The 24,683-nt window shown below is 45.7% G+C and overlaps 1 protein-coding gene across 1 annotated transcript in view; it reads right to left on the bottom strand.

Annotated features, from left to right (window-relative positions):
• The window catches only part of arhgap5 (Rho GTPase activating protein 5), a 70,442-nt gene that overhangs the window by 4,374 nt on the left and 41,385 nt on the right, over positions 1 to 24,683 (bottom strand). The window contains exons 4-5 of the mRNA XM_072436175.1: positions 4,091 to 4,168; positions 1,250 to 1,381 (exon numbers count right to left, since the gene is read on the bottom strand). Of these exons, the coding sequence (XP_072292276.1) occupies positions 1,250 to 1,381; positions 4,091 to 4,168 (210 nt within the window). The remainder of the gene's footprint in view (positions 1 to 1,249; positions 1,382 to 4,090; positions 4,169 to 24,683) is intronic.

The following is a 24,683-nucleotide window of genomic DNA, read 5'->3' as shown; positions in this document are numbered from 1 at the left end:
CAAGAGGGCCTATTGTACCTCCTCAAGAGGGCCTATTGTACCTCCTCAAGAGGGCCTATTGTACCTCCTCAAGAGGGCCTAGTTTACCTCCTCAAGAGGGCCTAGTTTACCTCCTCAAGAGGGCCTATTTTACCTCCTCAAGAGGGCCTATTGTACCTCCTCAAGAGGGCCTATTGTACCTCCTCAAGAGGGCCTAGTTTACCTCCTCAAGAGGGCCTATTGTACCTCCTCAAGAGGGCCTAGTTTACCTCCTCAAGAGGGCCTATTTTACCTCCTCAAGAGGGCCTATTGTACCTCCTCAAGAGGGCCTAGTTTACCTCCTCAAGAGGGCCTATTGTACCTCCTCAAGAGGGCCTATTGTACCTCCTCAAGAGGGCCTAGTTTACCTCCTCAAGAGGGCCTATTTTACCTCCTCAAGAGGGCCTAGTTTACCTCCTCAAGAGAGCCTATTTTACCTCCTCAAGAGGGCCTATTTTACCTCCTCAAGAGGGCCTATTTTACCTCCTCAAGAGGGCCTAGTTTACCTCCTCAAGAGGGCCTAGTTTACCTCCTCAAGAGGGCCTAGTTTACCTCCTCAAGAGGGCCTAGTTTACCTCCTCAAGAGGGCCTAGTTTACCTCCTCAAGAGGGCCTAGTTTACCTCCTCAAGAGGGCCTAGTTTACCTCCTCAAGAGGGCCTAGTTTACTTCCTCAAGAGGGCCTAGTTTACCTCCTCAAGAGGGCCTAGTTTACCTCCTCAAGAGGGCCTAGTTTACCTCCTCAAGAGGGCCTAGTTTACCTCCTCAAGAGGGCCTAGTTTACTTCCTCAAGAGGGCCTAGTTTACTTCCTCAAGAGGGCCTAGTTTACTTCCTCAAGAGGGCCTAGTTTACCTCCTCAAGAGGGCCTAGTTTACCTCCTCAAGAGGGCCTAGTTTACCTCCTCAAGAGGGCCTAGTTTACCTCCTCAAGAGGGCCTAGTTTACTTCCTCAAGAGGGCCTAGTTTAACTATTTTAACTACTGTGGAGTGAAGCTGCTGCTGGACAAAGGGACTGACTTCACGGACGGTCCAGCAGTTCTCATGATCAAACACAGTGCAGGGGTTAATGGGGTTAATGGGGTTAATGGGGTTAATTGGGTTAATTGGCCGGACAACTGGTCTTTGTTCCCCACAAAACCATCACAATAGTCCTCGTCCGGGCCGTCTCCAGGGATCAGAGGTCATGCTGACCCGTCCAGCAGCTTCATAAACAGAAAAAAGCAGGTTTCATACTTGCAGCTTCCACGAGCTCCGGGTGCAGACTGTACGGGATCAGAGGGTCCGGCAGGTCAGCGAAGAACGCCTTCAGAGCACCGGCCGCCGCATTGACCGCTACGTCCAGAACCACCAAGTCCATGCTGTGGTCTGCAAGAGAGAGAGCGGTTTAGTCCTGGTTTAGTCCTGGTTTAGACCTAGTTTAGTTCTGGTTTAGTCCTGGTTTAGACCTGGTTTAGTCCTGGTTTAGTCCTGGTTTAGACCTAGTTTAGACCTAGTTTAGTTCTGGTTTAGTCCTGGTTTAGACCTAGTTTAGTCCTGGTTTAGACCTGGTTTAGTCCTGGTTTAGACCTAGTTTAGTCCTGGTTTAGACCTGGTTTAGTCCTGGTTTAGTCCTGGTTTAGTCCTGGTTTAGTCCTGGTTTAGACCTGGTTTAGACCTGGTTTAGTCCTAGTTTAGACCTAGTTTAGACCTAGTTTAGTCCTGGTTTAGTCCTAGTTTAGTCCTGGTTTAGTCCTGGTTTAGTCCTGGTTTAGACCTGGTTTAGACCTAGTTTAGTCCTGGTTTAACCTGGTTTAGTCCTGGTTTAGACCTGGTTTAGACCTGGTTTAGGCCTGGTTTAGGCCTGGTTTAGACCTGGTTTAGACCTGGTTTAGTCCTGGTTTAGACCTGGTTTAGACCTGGTTCAGTCCTGGTTTAGACCTGGTTTAGACCTGGTTTAGACCTGGTTTAGAACTGGTTTAGTCCTGGTTTAGACCTGGTTTAGTCCTGGTTTAGACCTGGTTTAGACCTGGTTTAGTCCTGGTTTAGACCTGGTTTAGACCTGGTTTAGGCCTGGTTTAGGCCTGGTTTAGGCCTGGTTTAGACCTGGTTTAGACCTGGTTTAGACCTGGTTTAGGCCTGGTTTAGGCCTGGTTTAGGCCTGGTTTAGGCCTGGTTTAGACCTGGTTTAGTCCTGGTTTAGGCCTGGTTTAGACCTGGTACAGGCCTGGTTTAGACCTGGTTTAGACCCGGTTTACTCCTGGTTTAGACCTGGTTTAGACCTGGTTTAGACCTGGTTTAGGCCTGGTTTAGACCTGGTTTAGACCTGGTTTAGTCCTGGTTTAGGCCTGGTTTAGACCTGGTTCAGGCCTGGTTTAGACCTGGTTTAGACCTGGTTTAGACCTGGTTTAGACCTGGTTTAGACCTGGTTTAGGCCTGGTTTAGACCCAGTTTACTCCTGGTTTAGACCTGGTTTAGGCCTGGTTTAGGCCTGGTTTAGGCCTGGTTTAGGCCTGGTTTAGACCTGGTTTAGACCTGGTTTAGTCCTGGTTTAGGCCTGGTTTAGACCTGGTTCAGGCCTGGTTTAGACCTGGTTTAGACCTGGTTTAGACCTGGTTTAGACCTGGTTTAGGCCTGGTTTAGACCCGGTTTACTCCTGGTTTAGACCTGGTTTAGGCCTGGTTTAGGCCTGGTTTAGACCTGGTTTAGACCTGGTTTAGACCTGGTTTAGTCCTGGTTTAGGCCTGGTTTAGACCTGGTTTAGTCCTGGTTTAGACCTGGTTCAGGCCTGGTTTAGACCTGGTTTAGACCTGGTTTAGACCTGGTTTAGACCTGGTTTAGGCCTGGTTTAGGCCTGGTTTAGACCTGGTTTAGTCCTGGTTTAGGCCTGGTTTAGACCTGGTTCAGTCCTGGTTTAGTCCTAGTTTAGGCCTGGTTTAGACCTGGTTTAGACCTGGTTTAGACCTGGTTCAGGCCTGGTTTAGACCTGGTTTAGACCTGGTTTAGACCTGGTTTAGGCCTGGTTTAGACCCGGTTTACTCCTGGTTTAGACCTGGTTTAGACCTGGTTTAGTCCTGCTTTACTCCTGGTTTAGTCCTGCTTTAGTCCTGCTTTAGTCCTGCTTTAGTCCTGGTTTAGTCCTGCTTTAGACCTGGTTTAGACCTGGTTTAGACCTGGTTTAGACCTGGTTTAGACCTGGTTTAGTCCTGGTTTAGGCCTGGTTTAGACCTGGTTTAGTCCTGGTTTAGACCTGGTTCAGGCCTGGTTTAGACCTGGTTTAGGCCTGGTTTAGACCCGGTTTACTCCTGGTTTAGACCTGGTTTAGACCTGGTTTAGACCTGGTTTAGACCTGGTTTAGACCTGGTTTAGACCTGGTTTAGACCTGGTTTAGTCCTGGTTTAGGCCTGGTTTAGACCTGGTTTAGGCCTGGTTTAGACCTGGTTTAGGCCTGGTTTAGACCCGGTTTACTCCTGGTTTAGACCTGGTTTAGACCTGGTTTAGACCTGGTTTAGACCTGGTTTAGACCTGGTTTAGGCCTGGTTTAGACCTGGTTTAGACCTGGTTCAGTCCTGGTTTAGTCCTAGTTTAGGCCTGGTTTAGACCTGGTTTAGACCTGGTTTAGACCTGGTTCAGGCCTGGTTCAGGCCTGGTTTAGACCTGGTTTAGACCTGGTTCAGTCCTGGTTTAGTCCTAGTTTAGGCCTGGTTTAGACCTGGTTTAGACCTGGTTCAGGCCTGGTTCAGGCCTGGTTTAGACCTGGTTTAGACCTGGTTTAGACCTGGTTTAGACCCGGTTTACTCCTGGTATTGAATGACATTGAGTGCGTTTGGCAGAAGCCCCGCCTCCACATGTGTTTCTCGTCACTCATTCGTCGTCTGGAGTCATTGGCTGCTCTTGGGGGCGGGGCCACAGGCCTGACACGGGAACGTTTTAAAAATGTCCCAAATCTGGAAGCGATCAACAAAATGGCCGCTGGTTCTGGAGGCTGAAGCTCGAGCGCTTTTGAGAGATCAAGTTTCAGAGTGAGACGTTTTGCCAAAGACCTTCCCCTGGACGTGTCTCGCCCCCAAACGACAGGGTTTGACTTCTGATCCTCACCTTGATCGAAGACTTTCTGGATGTTGTCTTGGTCCGTTTTGTTTCCGCTCACTCGATACAAACCCTCTGTCGTCAAACCTGCCAAACACACCAAGAGTCATGTTTAAAGACGGTTCTGCCAATTCATAGACCAAACAGTGGCTCGGGACACGCCCCCTCGGGACACGCCCCCTCGGGACACGCCCCCTCAGGACACGCCCCCTCTGAGTGGATTATGAGTGTGGCGTCAGAGCTGCTGAAGGAGGAGGATCTCCGTATCAGATCAGAGCCACTTCCTGTTCCCTCGGGCCCCACTTCCTGTGTGAGCGCGACACAAAACACACAACAACAACAACAACAACAACAACAACAACAACAACAACAACAACAACAACAACAACAACAACAACAACAACAACGACACAAGACACGGCCCTGACGAGTCGCACGTTTGCACAGTCTCTACATCGTAAACGTCTCGAGTCTGGAGTTCAAAACAGCTCCAGAAAACACCAGATCTGACCAAGACACAAGTGAAGCTCAGAGAAGAAGAGAGAAAAGCAGGACTAAAGCAGGACTAAAGCAGGACTAAACCAGGTCTAAACTAGGACTAAAGCAGGACTAAAGCAGGACTAAACCAGGTCTAAACTAGGACTAAAGCAGGACTAAAGCAGGACTAAACCAGGTCTAAACCAGGACTAAAGCAGGACTAAAGCAGGACTAAAGCAGGACTAAACCAGGTCTAAACTAGGACTAAAGCAGGACTAAAGCAGGACTAAACCAGGTCTAAACCAGGACTAAAGCAGGACTAAAGCAGGACTAAAGCAGGACTAAACCAGGTCTAAACTAGGACTAAAGCAGGACTAAAGCAGGACTAAACCAGGTCTAAACCAGGACTAAAGCAGGACTAAAGCAGGACTAAACCAGGTCTAAACCAGGACTAAAGCAGAACTAAAGCAGGACTAAACCAGGAGTAAAGCAGGAGTAAAGCAGCACTAAACCAGGACTAAACCAGGACTAAAGCAGGACTAAAGCAGGACTAAACCAGGACTAAACCAGGACTAAAGCAGGAGTAAAGCAGGACTAAACCAGGACTAAAGCAGGAGTAAAGCAGGACTAAACTAGGACTAAAGCAGGACTAAAGCAGGACTAAAGCAGGACTAAAGCAGGACTAAAGCAGGTCTAAACCAGGACTAAACCAGGACTAAAGCAGGACTAAACCAGGACTAAACCAGGACTAAAGCAGGACTAAACCAGCACTAAACCAGGACTAAAGCAGGACTAAACCAGGACTAAAGCAGGACTAAAGCAGGAGTAAAGCAGCACTAAACCAGGACTAAACCAGGACTAAAGCAGGACTAAAGCAGAACTAAAGCAGGACTAAACCAGGACTAAAGCAGGACTAAAGCAGAACTAAAGCAGGACTAAAACAGGACTAAAGCAGGAGTAAAGCAGGAGTAAAGCAGGACTAAACCAGGAGTAAAGCAGGACTAAAGCAGCACTAAACCAGGACTAAACCAGGACTAAAGCAGGAGTAAAGCAGGACTAAACCAGGACTAAAGCAGGACTAAAGCAGGACTAAACCAGGACTAAACCAGGACTAAAGCAGGACTAAACCAGGACTAAACCAGGACTAAAGCAGGAGTAAAGCAGCACTAAACCAGGACTAAACCAGGACTAAAGCAGGACTAAAGCAGGACTAAAGCAGGTCTAAACCAGGACTAAAGCAGGATTAAAGCAGGAGTAAAGCAGCACTAAACCAGGACTAAAGCAGGAGTAAAGCAGGACTAAACCAGGACTAAAGCAGGACTAAAGCAGAACTAAAGCAGGAGTAAAGCAGGACTAAACCAGGACTAAAGCAGAACTAAAGCAGGACTAAACCAGGACTAAAGCAGAACTAAAGCAGGACTAAAGCAGGAGTAAAGCAGGACTAAACCAGGGCTAAAGCAGGAGTAAAGCAGGACTAAAGCAGCACTAAACCAGGACTAAACCAGGACTAAAGCAGGACTAAAGCAGGACTAAACCAGGACTAAAGCAGAACTAAAGCAGGACTAAAACAGGACTAAAGCAGGAGTAAAGCAGGACTAAAGCAGGTCTAAAGCAGGACTAAAGCAGGACTAAAGCAGGACTAAACCAGGACTGAAGCAGAACTAAAGCAGGACTAAAACAGGACTAAAGCAGGACTAAACCAGGGCTAAAGCAGGACTAAAGCAGGAGTAAAGCAGGACTAAAGCAGGACTAAACCAGGACTAAAGCAGGACTAAAGCAGGACTAAAGCAGGACTAAACCAGGACTAAACCAGGACTAAAGCAGAACTAAACCAGGACTAAACCAGGACGAAAGCAGGACTAAAGCAGGACTAAACCAGGACTAAACCAGGACTAAAGCAGGACTAAACCAGGACTAAACCAGGACTAAAGCAGGAGTAAAGCAGCACTAAACCAGGACTAAACCAGGACTAAAGCAGGACTAAAGCAGGACTAAAGCAGGTCTAAACCAGGACTAAAGCAGGATTAAAGCAGGAGTAAAGCAGCACTAAACCAGGACTAAAGCAGGAGTAAAGCAGGACTAAACCAGGACTAAAGCAGGACTAAAGCAGAACTAAAGCAGGAGTAAAGCAGGACTAAACCAGGACTAAAGCAGAACTAAAGCAGGACTAAACCAGGACTAAAGCAGAACTAAAGCAGGACTAAAGCAGGAGTAAAGCAAGACTAAACCAGGGCTAAAGCAGGAGTAAAGCAGGACTAAAGCAGCACTAAACCAGGACTAAACCAGGACTAAAGCAGGACTAAAGCAGGACTAAACCAGGACTAAAGCAGAACTAAAGCAGGACTAAAACAGGACTAAAGCAGGAGTAAAGCAGGACTAAAGCAGGTCTAAAGCAGGACTAAAGCAGGACTAAAGCAGGACTAAACCAGGACTGAAGCAGAACTAAAGCAGGACTAAAACAGGACTAAAGCAGGACTAAACCAGGGCTAAAGCAGGACTAAAGCAGGAGTAAAGCAGGACTAAAGCAGGACTAAACCAGGACTAAAGCAGGACTAAAGCAGGACTAAAGCAGGACTAAAGCAGGACTAAACCAGGACTAAACCAGGACTAAAGCAGAACTAAACCAGGACTAAACCAGGACGAAAGCAGGACTAAAGCAGGACTAAACCAGGACTAAACCAGGACTAAAGCAGGACTAAAGCAGGACTAAAGCAGGACTAAACCAGGACTAAAGCAGGACTAAAGCAGGACTAAACCAGGTCTAAACTAGGACTAAACCAGGACTAAACCAGGTCTAAACCAGGACTAAAGCAGGAGTAAAGCAGGACTAAACCAGGACTAAACCAGGACTAAACCAGGACTAAAGCAGCACTAAACCAGGATTAAACCAGGACTAAACCAGGACTAAACCAGGACTTAAGCAGGAGTAAAGCAGGACTAAACTAGGACTAAAGCAGGACTAAAGCAGGAGTAAAGCAGGACTAAACTAGGACTAAAGCAGGACTAAAGCAGGACTAAAGCAGGAGTAAAGCAGGAGTAAAGCAGGACTAAACTAGGACTAAAGCAGGACTAAAGCAGGACTAAAGCAGGTCTAAACCAGGACTAAACCAGGACTAAAGCAGGACTAAAGCAGGACTAAATCAGGAGTAAAGCAGGACTAAACCAGCACTAAACCAGGACTAAAGCAGGACTAAAGCAGGACTAAACCAGGACTAAACCAGGACTAAAGCAGGATTAAAGCAGGAGTAAAGCAGCACTAAACCAGGACTAAAGCAGGAGTAAAGCAGGACTAAACCAGGACTAAAGCAGGACTAAAGCAGAACTAAAGCAGGAGTAAAGCAGGACTAAAGCAGGACTAAAGCAGGACTAAACCAGGTCTAAACCAGGACTAAACCAGGTCTAAACCAGGTCTAAACCAGGACTAAAGCAGAACTAAAGCAGGACTAAACCAGGACTAAAGCAGGACTAAAGCAGGACTAAAGCAGGACTAAACCAGGAGTAAAGCAGGAGTAAAGCAGCACTAAACCAGGACTAAACCAGGACTAAAGCAGGACTAAAGCAGGACTAAACCAGGACTAAACCAGGACTAAAGCAGCACTAAACCAGGACTAAAGCAGCACTAAACCAGGACTAAACCAGGACTAAAGCAGGAGTAAAGCAGGACTAAACCAGGACTAAACCAGGACTAAACCAGGACTAAACCAGGACTAAAGCAGGACTAAACCAGGTCTAAACCAGGACTAAAGCAGAACTAAAGCAGGACTAAACCAGGAGTAAAGCAGGAGTAAAGCAGCACTAAACCAGGACTAAACCAGGACTAAAGCAGGACTAAAGCAGGACTAAACCAGGACTAAACCAGGACTAAAGCAGGAGTAAAGCAGGACTAAACCAGGACTAAAGCAGGAGTAAAGCAGGACTAAACTAGGACTAAAGCAGGACTAAAGCAGGACTAAAGCAGGACTAAAGCAGGACTAAAGCAGGTCTAAACCAGGACTAAACCAGGACTAAAGCAGGACTAAACCAGGACTAAACCAGGACTAAAGCAGGACTAAACCAGCACTAAACCAGGACTAAAGCAGGACTAAACCAGGACTAAAGCAGGACTAAAGCAGGAGTAAAGCAGCACTAAACCAGGACTAAACCAGGACTAAAGCAGGACTAAAGCAGAACTAAAGCAGGACTAAACCAGGACTAAAGCAGGACTAAAGCAGAACTAAAGCAGGACTAAAACAGGACTAAAGCAGGAGTAAAGCAGGAGTAAAGCAGGACTAAACCAGGAGTAAAGCAGGACTAAAGCAGCACTAAACCAGGACTAAACCAGGACTAAAGCAGGAGTAAAGCAGGACTAAACCAGGACTAAAGCAGGACTAAAGCAGGACTAAACCAGGACTAAACCAGGACTAAAGCAGGACTAAACCAGGACTAAACCAGGACTAAAGCAGGAGTAAAGCAGCACTAAACCAGGACTAAACCAGGACTAAAGCAGGACTAAAGCAGGACTAAAGCAGGTCTAAACCAGGACTAAAGCAGGATTAAAGCAGGAGTAAAGCAGCACTAAACCAGGACTAAAGCAGGAGTAAAGCAGGACTAAACCAGGACTAAAGCAGGACTAAAGCAGAACTAAAGCAGGAGTAAAGCAGGACTAAACCAGGACTAAAGCAGAACTAAAGCAGGACTAAACCAGGACTAAAGCAGAACTAAAGCAGGACTAAAGCAGGAGTAAAGCAGGACTAAACCAGGGCTAAAGCAGGAGTAAAGCAGGACTAAAGCAGCACTAAACCAGGACTAAACCAGGACTAAAGCAGGACTAAAGCAGGACTAAACCAGGACTAAAGCAGAACTAAAGCAGGACTAAAACAGGACTAAAGCAGGAGTAAAGCAGGACTAAAGCAGGTCTAAAGCAGGACTAAAGCAGGACTAAAGCAGGACTAAACCAGGACTGAAGCAGAACTAAAGCAGGACTAAAACAGGACTAAAGCAGGACTAAACCAGGGCTAAAGCAGGACTAAAGCAGGAGTAAAGCAGGACTAAAGCAGGACTAAACCAGGACTAAAGCAGGACTAAAGCAGGACTAAAGCAGGACTAAAGCAGGACTAAACCAGGACTAAACCAGGACTAAAGCAGAACTAAACCAGGACTAAACCAGGACGAAAGCAGGACTAAAGCAGGACTAAACCAGGACTAAACCAGGACTAAAGCAGGACTAAACCAGGACTAAACCAGGACTAAAGCAGGAGTAAAGCAGCACTAAACCAGGACTAAACCAGGACTAAAGCAGGACTAAAGCAGGACTAAAGCAGGTCTAAACCAGGACTAAAGCAGGATTAAAGCAGGAGTAAAGCAGCACTAAACCAGGACTAAAGCAGGAGTAAAGCAGGACTAAACCAGGACTAAAGCAGGACTAAAGCAGAACTAAAGCAGGAGTAAAGCAGGACTAAACCAGGACTAAAGCAGAACTAAAGCAGGACTAAACCAGGACTAAAGCAGAACTAAAGCAGGACTAAAGCAGGAGTAAAGCAGGACTAAACCAGGGCTAAAGCAGGAGTAAAGCAGGACTAAAGCAGCACTAAACCAGGACTAAACCAGGACTAAAGCAGGACTAAAGCAGGACTAAACCAGGACTAAAGCAGAACTAAAGCAGGACTAAAACAGGACTAAAGCAGGAGTAAAGCAGGACTAAAGCAGGTCTAAAGCAGGACTAAAGCAGGACTAAAGCAGGACTAAACCAGGACTGAAGCAGAACTAAAGCAGGACTAAAACAGGACTAAAGCAGGACTAAACCAGGGCTAAAGCAGGACTAAAGCAGGAGTAAAGCAGGACTAAAGCAGGACTAAACCAGGACTAAAGCAGGACTAAAGCAGGACTAAAGCAGGACTAAAGCAGGACTAAACCAGGACTAAACCAGGACTAAAGCAGAACTAAACCAGGACTAAACCAGGACGAAAGCAGGACTAAAGCAGGACTAAACCAGGACTAAACCAGGACTAAAGCAGGACTAAAGCAGGACTAAAGCAGGACTAAACCAGGACTAAAGCAGGACTAAAGCAGGACTAAACCAGGTCTAAACTAGGACTAAACCAGGACTAAACCAGGTCTAAACCAGGACTAAAGCAGGAGTAAAGCAGGACTAAACCAGGACTAAACCAGGACTAAACCAGGACTAAAGCAGCACTAAACCAGGATTAAACCAGGACTAAACCAGGACTAAACCAGGACTTAAGCAGGAGTAAAGCAGGACTAAACTAGGACTAAAGCAGGACTAAAGCAGGAGTAAAGCAGGACTAAACTAGGACTAAAGCAGGACTAAAGCAGGACTAAAGCAGGAGTAAAGCAGGAGTAAAGCAGGACTAAACTAGGACTAAAGCAGGACTAAAGCAGGACTAAAGCAGGTCTAAACCAGGACTAAACCAGGACTAAAGCAGGACTAAAGCAGGACTAAATCAGGAGTAAAGCAGGACTAAACCAGCACTAAACCAGGACTAAAGCAGGACTAAAGCAGGACTAAACCAGGACTAAACCAGGACTAAAGCAGGATTAAAGCAGGAGTAAAGCAGCACTAAACCAGGACTAAAGCAGGAGTAAAGCAGGACTAAACCAGGACTAAAGCAGGACTAAAGCAGAACTAAAGCAGGAGTAAAGCAGGACTAAAGCAGGACTAAAGCAGGACTAAACCAGGTCTAAACCAGGACTAAACCAGGTCTAAACCAGGTCTAAACCAGGACTAAAGCAGAACTAAAGCAGGACTAAACCAGGACTAAAGCAGGACTAAAGCAGGACTAAAGCAGGACTAAACCAGGAGTAAAGCAGGAGTAAAGCAGCACTAAACCAGGACTAAACCAGGACTAAAGCAGGACTAAAGCAGGACTAAACCAGGACTAAACCAGGACTAAAGCAGCACTAAACCAGGACTAAAGCAGCACTAAACCAGGACTAAACCAGGACTAAAGCAGGAGTAAAGCAGGACTAAACCAGGACTAAACCAGGACTAAACCAGGACTAAACCAGGACTAAAGCAGCACTAAACCAGGACTAAAGCAGCACTAAACCAGGACTAAACCAGGACTAAACCAGGACTAAACCAGGACTAAACCAGCACTTAAGCAGGACTAAAGCAGGAGTAAAGCAGGACTAAACTAGGACTAAAGCAGGACTAAAGCAGGACTAAAGCAGGACTAAAGCAGCACTAAAGCAGGACTAAACTAGGACTAAAGCAGGACTAAAGCAGGACTAAAGCAGGACTAAAGCAGGTCTAAACCAGGACTAAACCAGGACTAAAGCAGGACTAAAGCAGGACTAAACCAGGACTAAAGCAGGACTAAAGCAGGAGTAAAGCAGGACTAAACCAGCACTAAACCAGGACTAAAGCAGGACTAAACCAGGACTAAACCAGGACTAAACCAGGACTAAAGCAGGACTAAAGCAGGAGTAAAGCAGCACTAAACCAGGACTAAACCAGGACTAAAGCAGAACTAAAGCAGGACTAAAACAGGACTAAAGCAGGAGTAAAGCAGGAGTAAAGCAGGACTAAACCAGGAGTAAAGCAGGACTAAAGCAGCACTAAACCAGGACTAAACCAGGACTAAAGCAGGAGTAAAGCAGGACTAAACCAGGACTAAAGCAGCACTAAACCAGGACTAAACCAGGACTAAAGCAGGACTAAAGCAGAACTAAAGCAGGAGTAAAGCAGGACTAAACCAGGACTAAAGCAGAACTAAAGCAGGACTAAACCAGGACTAAAGCAGAACTAAAGCAGGACTAAAGCAGGAGTAAAGCAGGACTAAACCAGGGCTAAAGCAGGAGTAAAGCAGGACTAAAGCAGCACTAAACCAGGACTAAACCAGGACTAAAGCAGGACTAAAGCAGGACTAAACCAGGACTAAAGCAGAACTAAAGCAGGACTAAAACAGGACTAAAGCAGGAGTAAAGCAGGACTAAAGCAGGTCTAAAGCAGGACTAAAGCAGGACTAAAGCAGGACTAAACCAGGACTGAAGCAGAACTAAAGCAGGACTAAAACAGGACTAAAGCAGGACTAAACCAGGGCTAAAGCAGGACTAAAGCAGGAGTAAAGCAGGACTAAAGCAGGACTAAACCAGGACTAAAGCAGGACTAAAGCAGGACTAAAGCAGGACTAAAGCAGGACTAAAGCAGGACTAAACCAGGACTAAACCAGAACTAAACCAGGACTAAACCAGGACGAAAGCAGGACTAAAGCAGGACTAAACCAGGACTAAACCAGGACTAAAGCAGGACTAAAGCAGGACTAAAGCAGGACTAAACCAGGACTAAAGCAGGACTAAAGCAGGACTAAACCAGGTCTAAACTAGGACTAAACCAGGACTAAACCAGGTCTAAACCAGGACTAAAGCAGGAGTAAAGCAGGACTAAACCAGGACTAAACCAGGACTAAAGCAGCACTAAACCAGGATTAAACCAGGACTAAACCAGGACTAAAGCAGGACTAAACTAGGACTAAAGCAGGACTAAAGCAGGAGTAAAGCAGGACTAAACTAGGACTAAAGCAGGACTAAAGCAGGACTAAAGCAGGAGTAAAGCAGGAGTAAAGCAGGACTAAACTAGGACTAAAGCAGGACTAAAGCAGGACTAAAGCAGGTCTAAACCAGGACTAAACCAGGACTAAAGCAGGACTAAAGCAGGAGTAAAGCAGGACTAAACTAGGACTAAAGCAGGACTAAAGCAGGTCTAAACCAGGACTAAACCAGGACTAAAGCAGGACTAAAGCAGGACTAAATCAGGAGTAAAGCAGGACTAAACCAGCACTAAACCAGGACTAAAGCAGGACTAAAGCAGGACTAAACCAGGACTAAACCAGGACTAAAGCAGGATTAAAGCAGGAGTAAAGCAGCACTAAACCAGGACTAAAGCAGGAGTAAAGCAGGACTAAACCAGGACTAAAGCAGGACTAAAGCAGAACTAAAGCAGGAGTAAAGCAGGACTAAACCAGGACTAAACCAGGACTAAAGCAGAACTAAAGCAGGACTAAAACAGGACTAAAGCAGGAGTAAAGCAGGACTAAACCAGGGCTAAAGCAGGAGTAAAGCAGGACTAAAGCAGCACTAAACCAGGACTAAACCAGGACTAAAGCAGGAGTAAAGCAGGACTAAACCAGGACTAAAGCAGGAGTAAAGCAGGACTAAACCAGGACTAAAGCAGGACTAAACCAGGACTAAAGCAGGAGTAAAGTAGCACTAAACCAGGACTAAACCAGGACTAAACCAGGACTAAAGCAGGTCTAAACCAGGACTAAAGCAGGACTAAAACAGGACTAAAGCAGGAGTAAAGCAGGACTAAACCAGGGCTAAAGCAGGAGTAAAGCAGGACTAAAGCAGCACTAAACCAGGACTAAACCAGGACTAAAGCAGGAGTAAAGCAGGACTAAACCAGGACTAAAGCAGGAGTAAAGCAGGACTAAACCAGGACTAAAGCAGGACTAAACCAGGACTAAAGCAGGACTAAAGCAGGACTAAACCAGGACTAAACCAGGACTAAAGCAGGAGTAAACCAGGACTAAAGCAGGACTAAAGCAGGAGTAAAGCAGGACTAAACCAGGACTAAAGCAGAACTAAAGCAGGACTAAAGCAGGACTAAACCAGGACTAAAGTAGAACTAAAGCAGGACTAAAACAGGACTAAAGCAGGACTAAACCAGGGCTAAAGCAGGACTAAAGCAGGAGTAAAGCAGGACTAAACCAGGGCTAAAGCAGGAGTAAAGCAGGACTAAAGCAGCACTAAACCAGGACTAAAGCAGGAGTAAAGCAGGACTAAACCAGGACTAAAGCAGGACTAAAGCAGGACTAAAGCAGGACTAAACCAGGACTAAAGCAGGACTAAAGCAGGACTAAAGCAGGACTAAAGCAGGACTAAAGCAGAACTAAACCAGGACTAAAGCAGGACTAAAGCAGGACTAAAGCAGGACTAAAACAGGACTAAAGCAGGAGTAAAGCAGGACTAAACCAGGGCTAAAGCAGGACTAAAGCAGGACTAAAGCAGGAGTAAAGCAGGACTAAACCAGGGCTAAAGCAGGAGTAAAGCAGGACTAAAGCAGCACTAAACCAGGACTAAAGCAGGAGTAAAGCAGGACTAAAGCAGGACTAAACCAGGACTAAAGCAGGACTAAAGCAGGACTAAACCAGGACTAAAGCAGAACTAAACCAGGACTAAACCAGGACTAAAGCAGGACTAAAGCAGGACTAAAGCAGAACTAAACCAGGACTAAACCAGGACTAAAGCAGGACTAAAGCAGCACTAAAGCAGGACTAAAGCAGCACTAAACCAGGACTAAACCAGGACTAAACCAGGAGTAAAGCAGGACTAAACCAGGACTAAAGCAGGACTAAAGCAGGACTAAACCAGGTCTAAACTAGGACTAAACCAGGACTAAACCAGGTCTAAACCAGGACTAAAGCAGGAGTAAAGCAGGACTAAACTAGGACTAAAGCAGGACTAAAGCAGGTCTAAAGCAGGTCTAAAGCAGGACTAAAGCAGGACTAAAGCAGGAGTAAAGCAGGACTAAACTAGGACTAAAGCAGGACTAAAGCAGGACTAAAGCAGGACTAAAGCAGGTCTAAACCAGGACTAAACCAGGACTAAAGCAGGACTAAAGCAGGAGTAAAGCAGGACTAAACCAGCACTAAACCAGGACTAAACCAGGACTAAACCAGGACTAAAGCAGGACTAAAGCAGGACTAAAGCAGGAGTAAAGCAGCACTAAAGCAGAACTAAAGCAGGAGTAAAGCAGGACTAAACCAGGACTAAACCAGGACTAAAGCAGAACTAAAGCAGGACTAAAACAGGACTAAAGCAGGAGTAAAGCAGGAGTAAAGCAGGACTAAACCAGGAGTAAAGCAGGACTAAAGCAGAACTAAACCAGGACTAAAGCAGGACTAAAGCAGGACTAAAGCAGGACTAAAACAGGACTAAAGCAGGAGTAAAGCAGGAGTAAACCAGGACTAAAGCAGAACTAAACCAGGACTAAACCAGGGCTAAAGCAGGACTAAAGCAGGAGTAAAGCAGGACTAAACCAGGGCTAAAGCAGGAGTAAAGCAGGACTAAAGCAGCACTAAACCAGGACTAAAGCAGGAGTAAAGCAGGACTAAAGCAGGACTAAACCAGGACTAAAGCAGGACTAAAGCAGGACTAAACCAGGACTAAAGCAGAACTAAACCAGGACTAAACCAGGACTAAAGCAGGACTAAAGCAGGACTAAAGCAGAACTAAACCAGGACTAAACCAGGACTAAAGCAGGACTAAAGCAGCACTAAAGCAGGACTAAAGCAGCACTAAACCAGGACTAAACCAGGACTAAACCAGGAGTAAAGCAGGACTAAACCAGGACTAAAGCAGGACTAAAGCAGGACTAAAGCAGGACTAAAACAGGACTAAAGCAGGAGTAAAGCAGGACTAAACCAGGGCTAAAGCAGGACTAAAGCAGGAGTAAAGCAGGACTAAACCAGGGCTAAAGCAGGAGTAAAGCAGGACTAAAGCAGCACTAAACCAGGACTAAAGCAGGAGTAAAGCAGGACTAAAGCAGGACTAAACCAGGACTAAAGCAGGACTAAACCAGGACTAAAGCAGAACTAAACCAGGACTAAACCAGGACTAAAGCAGGACTAAAGCAGGACTAAAGCAGAACTAAACCAGGACTAAACCAGGACTAAAGCAGGACTAAAGCAGGACTAAAGCAGCACTAAACCAGGACTAAACCAGGACTAAACCAGGAGTAAAGCAGGACTAAACCAGGACTAAAGCAGGACTAAAGCAGGACTAAACCAGGTCTAAACTAGGACTAAACCAGGACTAAACCAGGTCTAAACCAGGACTAAAGCAGGAGTAAAGCAGGACTAAACTAGGACTAAAGCAGGACTAAAGCAGGTCTAAAGCAGGTCTAAAGCAGGACTAAAGCAGGACTAAAGCAGGAGTAAAGCAGGACTAAACTAGGACTAAAGCAGGACTAAAGCAGGACTAAAGCAGGACTAAAGCAGGTCTAAACCAGGACTAAACCAGGACTAAAGCAGGACTAAAGCAGGAGTAAAGCAGGACTAAACCAGCACTAAACCAGGACTAAACCAGGACTAAACCAGGACTAAAGCAGGACTAAAGCAGGACTAAAGCAGGAGTAAAGCAGCACTAAAGCAGAACTAAAGCAGGAGTAAAGCAGGAGTAAACCAGGACTAAACCAGGACTAAAGCAGAACTAAAGCAGGACTAAAACAGGACTAAAGCAGGAGTAAAGCAGGAGTAAAGCAGGACTAAACCAGGAGTAAAGCAGGACTAAAGCAGCACTAAACCAGGACTAAACCAGGACTAAAGCAGGAGTAAAGCAGGACTAAACCAGGACAAAAGCAGGAGTAAAGCAGGACTAAACCAGGACTAAAGCAGGACTAAAGCAGGACTAAACCAGGACTAAACCAGGACTAAAGCAGGACTAAACCAGGACTAAAGCAGCACTAAACCAGGACTAAACCAGGACTAAACCAGGATTAAAGCAGGACTAAAGCAGGACTAAACCAGGACTAAAGCAGGACTAAAGCAGGAGTAAACCAGGACTAAACCAGGACTAAAGCAGGACTAAACCAGGACTAAAGCAGGACTAAAGCAGGAGTAAAGCAGGACTAAACCAGGACTAAAGCAGAACTAAAGCAGGACTAAAGCAGGACTAATCCAGGACTAAAGCAGAACTAAAGCAGGACTAAAGCAGGAGTAAAGCAGGACTAAACCAGGGCTAAAGCAGGACTAAAGCAGGACTAAAGCAGGAGTAAAGCAGCACTAAAGCAGAACTAAAGCAGGAGTAAAGCAGGACTAAACCAGGACTAAACCAGGACTAAAGCAGAACTAAAGCAGGACTAAAACAGGACTAAAGCAGGAGTAAAGCAGGAGTAAAGCAGGACTAAACCAGGAGTAAAGCAGGACTAAAGCAGCACTAAACCAGGACTAAACCAGGACTAAAGCAGGACTAAACCAGGACAAAAGCAGGAGTAAAGCAGGACTAAACCAGGACTAAAGCAGGACTAAAGCAGGACTAAACCAGGACTAAACCAGGACTAAAGCAGGACTAAACCAGGACTAAAGCAGCACTAAACCAGGACTAAACCAGGACTAAACCAGGATTAAAGCAGGACTAAAGCAGGACTAAACCAGGACTAAAGCAGGACTAAAGCAGGAGTAAACCAGGACTAAACCAGGACTAAACCAGGACTAAAGCAGGACTAAACCAGGACTAAAGCAGGACTAAAGCAGAACTAAAGCAGGAGTAAAGCAGGACTAAACCAGGACTAAAGCAGAACTAAAGCAGGACTAAAGCAGGACTAAACCAGGACTAAAGCAGAACTAAAGCAGGACTAAAGCAGGAGTAAAGCAGGACTAAACCAGGGCTAAAGCAGGACTAAAGCAGGAGTAAAGCAGGACTAAACCAGGGCTAAAGCAGGAGTAAAGCAGGACTAAAGCAGCACTAAACCAGGACTAAAGCAGGACTAAAGCAGGAGTAAAGCAGGACTAAAGCAGCACTAAACCAGGACTAAAGCAGGACTAAAGCAGAACTAAAGCAGGAGTAAAGCAGGACTAAACCAGGGCTAAAGCAGGAGTAAAGCAGGACTAAACCAGGACTAAACCAGGACTAAAGCAGGACTAAAGCAGAACTAAAGCAGGAGTAAAGCAGGACTAAACCAGGACTAAAGCAGAACTAAAGCAGGACTAAAGCAGGACTAAACCAGGACTAAAGCAGAACTAAAGCAGGACTAAAGCAGGAGTAAAGCAGGACTAAACCAGGGCTAAAGCAGGACTAAAGCAGGAGTAAACCAGGACTAAAGCAGGACTAAAGCAGGAGTAAAGCAGGACTAAACCAGGACTAAACCAGGACTAAAGCAGAACTAAAGCAGGACTAAAACAGGACTAAAGCAGGAGTAAAGCAGGACTAAAGCAGGTCTAAAGCAGGACTAAAGCAGGACTAAAGCAGGACTAAACCAGGACTAAACCAGGACTAAAGCAGAACTAAAGCAGGACTAAAACAGGACTAAAGCAGGACTAAAGCAGGACTAAACCAGGGCTAAAGCAGGACTAAAGCAGGAGTAAAGCAGGACTAAACCAGGACTAAAGCAGGACTAAAGCAGGAGTAAAGCAGGACTAAAGCAGGACTAAAGCAGGACTAAACCAGGACTAAACCAGGACTAAAGCAGAACTAAACCAGGACGAAAGCAGGACTAAAGCAGGACTAAACCAGGACTAAACCAGGACTAAACCAGGACTAAAGCAGGACTAAAGCAGGACTAAAGCAGGACTAAACCAGGACTAAAGCAGCACAAAACCAGGACTAAACCAGGACTAAACCAGGACTAAAGCAGGACTAAAGCAGGACTAAACCAGGTCTAAACTAGGACTAAACCAGGACTAAACCAGGTCTAAACCAGGACTAAAGCAGGAGTAAAGCAGGACTAAACCAGGACTAAACCAGGACTAAACCAGGACTAAAGCAGCACTAAACCAGGATTAAACCAGGACTAAACCAGGACTAAACCAGGACTTAAGCAGGAGTAAAGCAGGACTAAACTAGGACTAAAGCAGGACTAAAGCAGGAGTAAAGCAGGACTAAACTAGGACTAAAGCAGGACTAAAGCAGGACTAAAGCAGGACTAAAGCAGGACTAAAGCAGGAGTAAAGCAGGACTAAACCAGGACTAAAGCAGGACTAAAGCAGGACTAAAGCAGGACTAAAGCAGGACTAAAGCAGAACTAAACCAGGACTAAAGCAGGACTAAAGCAGGACTAAAGCAGGACTAAAACAGGACTAAAGCAGGAGTAAAGCAGGACTAAACCAGGACTAAAGCAGGACTAAAGCAGGACTAAAGCAGGACTAAAGCAGGACTAAAGCAGAACTAAACCAGGACTAAAGCAGGACTAAAGCAGGACTAAAGCAGGACTAAAACAGGACTAAAGCAGGAGTAAAGCAGGACTAAACCAGGGCTAAAGCAGGAGTAAAGCAGGACTAAAGCAGCACTAAACCAGGACTAAAGCAGGAGTAAAGCAGGACTAAACCAGGACTAAAGCAGGACTAAAGCAGGACTAAACCAGGACTAAACCAGGACTAAAGCAGGACTAAACCAGGACTAAAGCAGCACTAAACCAGGACTAAACCAGGACTAAACCAGGATTAAAGCAGGACTAAAGCAGGACTAAACCAGGACTAAAGCAGGACTAAAGCAGGAGTAAACCAGGACTAAACCAGGACTAAACCAGGACTAAACCAGGACTAAAGCAGGACTAAAGCAGGACTAAACCAGGACTAAACCAGGACTAAAGCAGGACTAAAGCAGCACTAAAGCAGGACTAAAGCAGGACTAAAGCAGCACTAAACCAGGACTAAACCAGGACTAAACCAGGAGTAAAGCAGGACTAAACCAGGACTAAAGCAGGACTAAAGCAGGACTAAACCAGGTCTAAACTAGGACTAAACCAGGACTAAACCAGGTCTAAACCAGGACTAAAGCAGGAGTAAAGCAGGACTAAACTAGGACTAAAGCAGGACTAAAGCAGGTCTAAAGCAGGTCTAAAGCAGGACTAAAGCAGGACTAAAGCAGGAGTAAAGCAGGACTAAACTAGGACTAAAGCAGGACTAAAGCAGGACTAAAGCAGGACTAAAGCAGGTCTAAACCAGGACTAAACCAGGACTAAAGCAGGACTAAAGCAGGAGTAAAGCAGGACTAAACCAGCACTAAACCAGGACTAAACCAGGACTAAACCAGGACTAAAGCAGGACTAAAGCAGGACTAAAGCAGGAGTAAAGCAGCACTAAAGCAGAACTAAAGCAGGAGTAAAGCAGGACTAAACCAGGACTAAACCAGGACTAAAGCAGAACTAAAGCAGGACTAAAACAGGACTAAAGCAGGAGTAAAGCAGGAGTAAAGCAGGACTAAACCAGGAGTAAAGCAGGACTAAAGCAGCACTAAACCAGGACTAAACCAGGACTAAAGCAGGAGTAAAGCAGGACTAAACCAGGACAAAAGCAGGAGTAAAGCAGGACTAAACCAGGACTAAAGCAGGACTAAAGCAGGACTAAACCAGGACTAAACCAGGACTAAAGCAGGACTAAACCAGGACTAAAGCAGCACTAAACCAGGACTAAACCAGGACTAAACCAGGATTAAAGCAGGACTAAAGCAGGACTAAACCAGGACTAAAGCAGGACTAAAGCAGGAGTAAACCAGGACTAAACCAGGACTAAACCAGGACTAAAGCAGGACTAAACCAGGACTAAAGCAGGACTAAAGCAGAACTAAAGCAGGAGTAAAGCAGGACTAAACCAGGACTAAAGCAGAACTAAAGCAGGACTAAAGCAGGAGTAAAGCAGGACTGAACCAGGGCTAAAGCAGGACTAAAGCAGGACTAAAGCAGGACTAAAGCAGGAGTAAAGCAGCACTAAAGCAGAACTAAAGCAGGAGTAAAGCAGGACTAAACCAGGACTAAACCAGGACTAAAGCAGAACTAAAGCAGGACTAAAACAGGACTAAAGCAGGAGTAAAGCAGGAGTAAAGCAGGACTAAACCAGGAGTAAAGCAGGACTAAAGCAGCACTAAACCAGGACTAAACCAGGACTAAAGCAGGAGTAAAGCAGGACTAAACCAGGACAAAAGCAGGAGTAAAGCAGGACTAAACCAGGACTAAAGCAGGACTAAAGCAGGACTAAACCAGGACTAAACCAGGACTAAAGCAGGACTAAACCAGGACTAAAGCAGCACTAAACCAGGACTAAACCAGGACTAAACCAGGATTAAAGCAGGACTAAAGCAGGACTAAAGCAGGACTAAACCAGGACTAAAGCAGGACTAAAGCAGGAGTAAACCAGGACTAAACCAGGACTAAACCAGGACTAAAGCAGGACTAAACCAGGACTAAAGCAGGACTAAAGCAGAACTAAAGCAGGAGTAAAGCAGGACTAAACCAGGACTAAAGCAGAACTAAAGCAGGACTAAAGCAGGACTAAACCAGGACTAAAGCAGAACTAAAGCAGGACTAAAGCAGGAGTAAAGCAGGACTAAACCAGGGCTAAAGCAGGACTAAAGCAGGAGTAAAGCAGGACTAAACCAGGGCTAAAGCAGGAGTAAAGCAGGACTAAAGCAGCACTAAACCAGGACTAAACCAGGACTAAAGCAGGACTAAAGCAGGACTAAACCAGGACTAAACCAGGACTAAAGCAGAACTAAAGCAGGACTAAAACAGGACTAAAGCAGGAGTAAAGCAGGACTAAAGCAGGTCTAAAGCAGGACTAAAGCAGGACTAAAGCAGGACTAAACCAGGACTAAACCAGGACTAAAGCAGAACTAAAGCAGGACTAAAACAGGACTAAAGCAGGACTAAAGCAGGACTAAACCAGGGCTAAAGCAGGACTAAAGCAGGAGTAAAGCAGGACTAAACCAGGACTAAAGCAGGACTAAAGCAGGAGTAAAGCAGGACTAAAGCAGGACTAAAGCAGGACTAAACCAGGACTAAACCAGGACTAAAGCAGAACTAAACCAGGACGAAAGCAGGACTAAAGCAGGACTAAACCAGGACTAAACCAGGACTAAACCAGGACTAAAGCAGGACTAAAGCAGGACTAAAGCAGGACTAAAGCAGGACTAAACCAGGACTAAAGCAGCACAAAACCAGGACTAAACCAGGACTAAACCAGGACTAAAGCAGGACTAAAGCAGGACTAAACCAGGTCTAAACTAGGACTAAACCAGGACTAAACCAGGTCTAAAGCAGGACTAAACCAGGACTAAACCAGGACTAAACCAGGACTAAAGCAGCACTAAACCAGGATTAAACCAGGACTAAACCAGGACTTAAGCAGGAGTAAAGCAGGACTAAACTAGGACTAAAGCAGGACTAAAGCAGGTCTAAACCAGGACTAAAACAGGACTAAAGCAGGAGTAAAGCAGGACTAAACCAGGTCTAAAGCAGGACTAAAGCTGGACTAAACCAGGACGAAAGCAGGACTAAAGCAGGACTAAACCAGGTCTAAAGCAGGACTAAAGCAGGACTAAAGCAGGTCTAAACCAGGACTAAAACAGGTCTAAAGCAGGACTAAAGCAGGACTAAACCAGGGCTAAAGCAGGACTAAACCAGGACTAAACCAGGACGAAAGCAGGACTAAAGCAGGACTAAACCAGGACTAAAGCAGGACTAAAGCAGGAGTAAAGCAGGACTAAAGCAGGACTAAAGCAGGACTAAACCAGGACTAAAGCAGAACTAAACCAGGACTAAACCAGGACGAAAGCAGGACGAAAGCAGGACTAAAGCAGGACTAAACCAGGACTAAAGCAGGACTAAAGCAGGACTAAAGCAGGACTAAAGCAGGACTAAACCAGGACTAAAGCAGCACTAAACCAGGACTAAACCAGGACTAAACCAGGAGTAAAGCAGGACTAAACCAGGACTAAAGCAGGACTAAAGCAGGACTAAACCAGGTCTAAACTAGGACTAAACCAGGACTAAACCAGGTCTAAACCAGGAGTAAAGCAGGACTAAACCAGGACTAAACCAGGCTAAACCAGGACTAAAGCAGCACTAAACCAGGACTAAACCAGGACTAAACCAGGACTTAAGCAGGATAGAATTCAAAATTCTACTCTTGACCTACAAAGCCATAAATGACATGGCCCCATCCTACCTCAAAGATGCTATAGAACCATATCATCCAAACAGAGCTCTTCGCTCTCAGAATGCCGGCCTTCTGGTGGTGCCAAGAGTCTCTAAAAGTACTGTAGGAGGTAGAGCGTTTAGCTACCAAGCTCCTGTGTTATGGAATCAGCTCCCGACCCATGTTAAATATGCTGACACAGTCTCTTCAATTAAGTCCAGGCTTAAAACGTTCCTCTTCGAACTCGCTTATGGTCAGACTAGTTAGGAACAGAAAGATAAACCCACAGCTTCAGCTACGCTGCCCTAGGAGTAACTGTGCTGGGGGAAGTATGACAGCTTGAGCACTATCCTCTTCTTCTTCTGACTACTTATGCTATCAAACAATATTTATTTTTTGATTCCACTTGCAAACTGTTCACCGCCTTCTTTTCTTTCTCTCACTCCTGAGGACCTGTGGACCCAGATGTCCCTCCCCTGGTGAAGTGGTCCCTGCCCTGTGTGGACGGTCCCTCATCTGCCTGAAGAGTGGGTCCAGCTCCAGTCTCCTCGTGTCCGTCTGTCCGTCTGTGAGAGTCGGATCTCTCCTTCACTGGAACTCCTCCAGGTTTCTACGCTTTTTTCCCAAAGAGGTTTTTTTTGTACTTTTTCCTGGTCCAGAAGGAGAGTCTAAGGACAGAGGACCCTGGGACATCGTCCCTCGTCCCCACAGACATTGTTGATTCATTTCTCCCTGTGGCCCTCAGAGGCAACTGTTGTTGTGATTTTGGGCCTTACAAAAATAAATTGATTTGATGATTTGATTTGACTAAACTAGGACTAAACTAGGACTAAAGCAGGACTAAAGCAGGTCTAAACCAGGACTAAACCAGGACTAAAGCAGGACTAAAGCAGGACTAAAGCAGGACTAAACCAGGACTAAAGCAGGACTAAACCAGGACTAAACCAGGACTAAAGCAGGACTAAAGCAGGGGTAAAGCAGCACTAAACCAGGACTAAAGCAGGAGTAAAGCAGGACTAAACCAGGACTAAAGCAGGACTAAAGCAGAACTAAAGCAGGAGTAAAGCAGGACTAAAGCAGGAGTAAAGCAGGACTAAACCAGGGCTAAAGCAGGAGTAAAGCAGGACTAAAGCAGCACTAAACCAGGACTAAACCAGGACTAAAGCAGGAGTAAAGCAGGACTAAAACAGGACTAAAGCAGGAGTAAAGCAGGACTAAACCAGGGCTAAAGCAGGAGTAAAGCAGGACTAAAGCAGCACTAAACCAGGACTAAACCAGGACTAAAGCAGGAGTAAAGCAGGACTAAACCAGGACTAAACCAGGACTAAAGCAGGACTAAACCAGGACTAAACCAGGACTAAAGCAGGAGTAAAGCAGCACTAAACCAGGACTAAACCAGGACTAAACCAGGACTAAAGCAGGTCTAAACCAGGACTAAAGCAGGACTAAAGCAGGACTAAACCAGGACTAAAGCAGGACTAAAGCAGGAGTAAACC

The sequence above is a fragment of the Eucyclogobius newberryi genome, unplaced genomic scaffold (assembly GCF_026437365.1).
Source record: "Eucyclogobius newberryi isolate DKJ021-1_F unplaced genomic scaffold, fEucNew1.0.hap1 SCAF_76, whole genome shotgun sequence".
Taxonomy (NCBI): Eukaryota; Metazoa; Chordata; class Actinopteri; order Gobiiformes; family Gobiidae; genus Eucyclogobius; species Eucyclogobius newberryi.
Note: the sequence above shows the minus strand (reverse complement) of the source record. Positions and strands in the feature narration are given on the sequence as shown.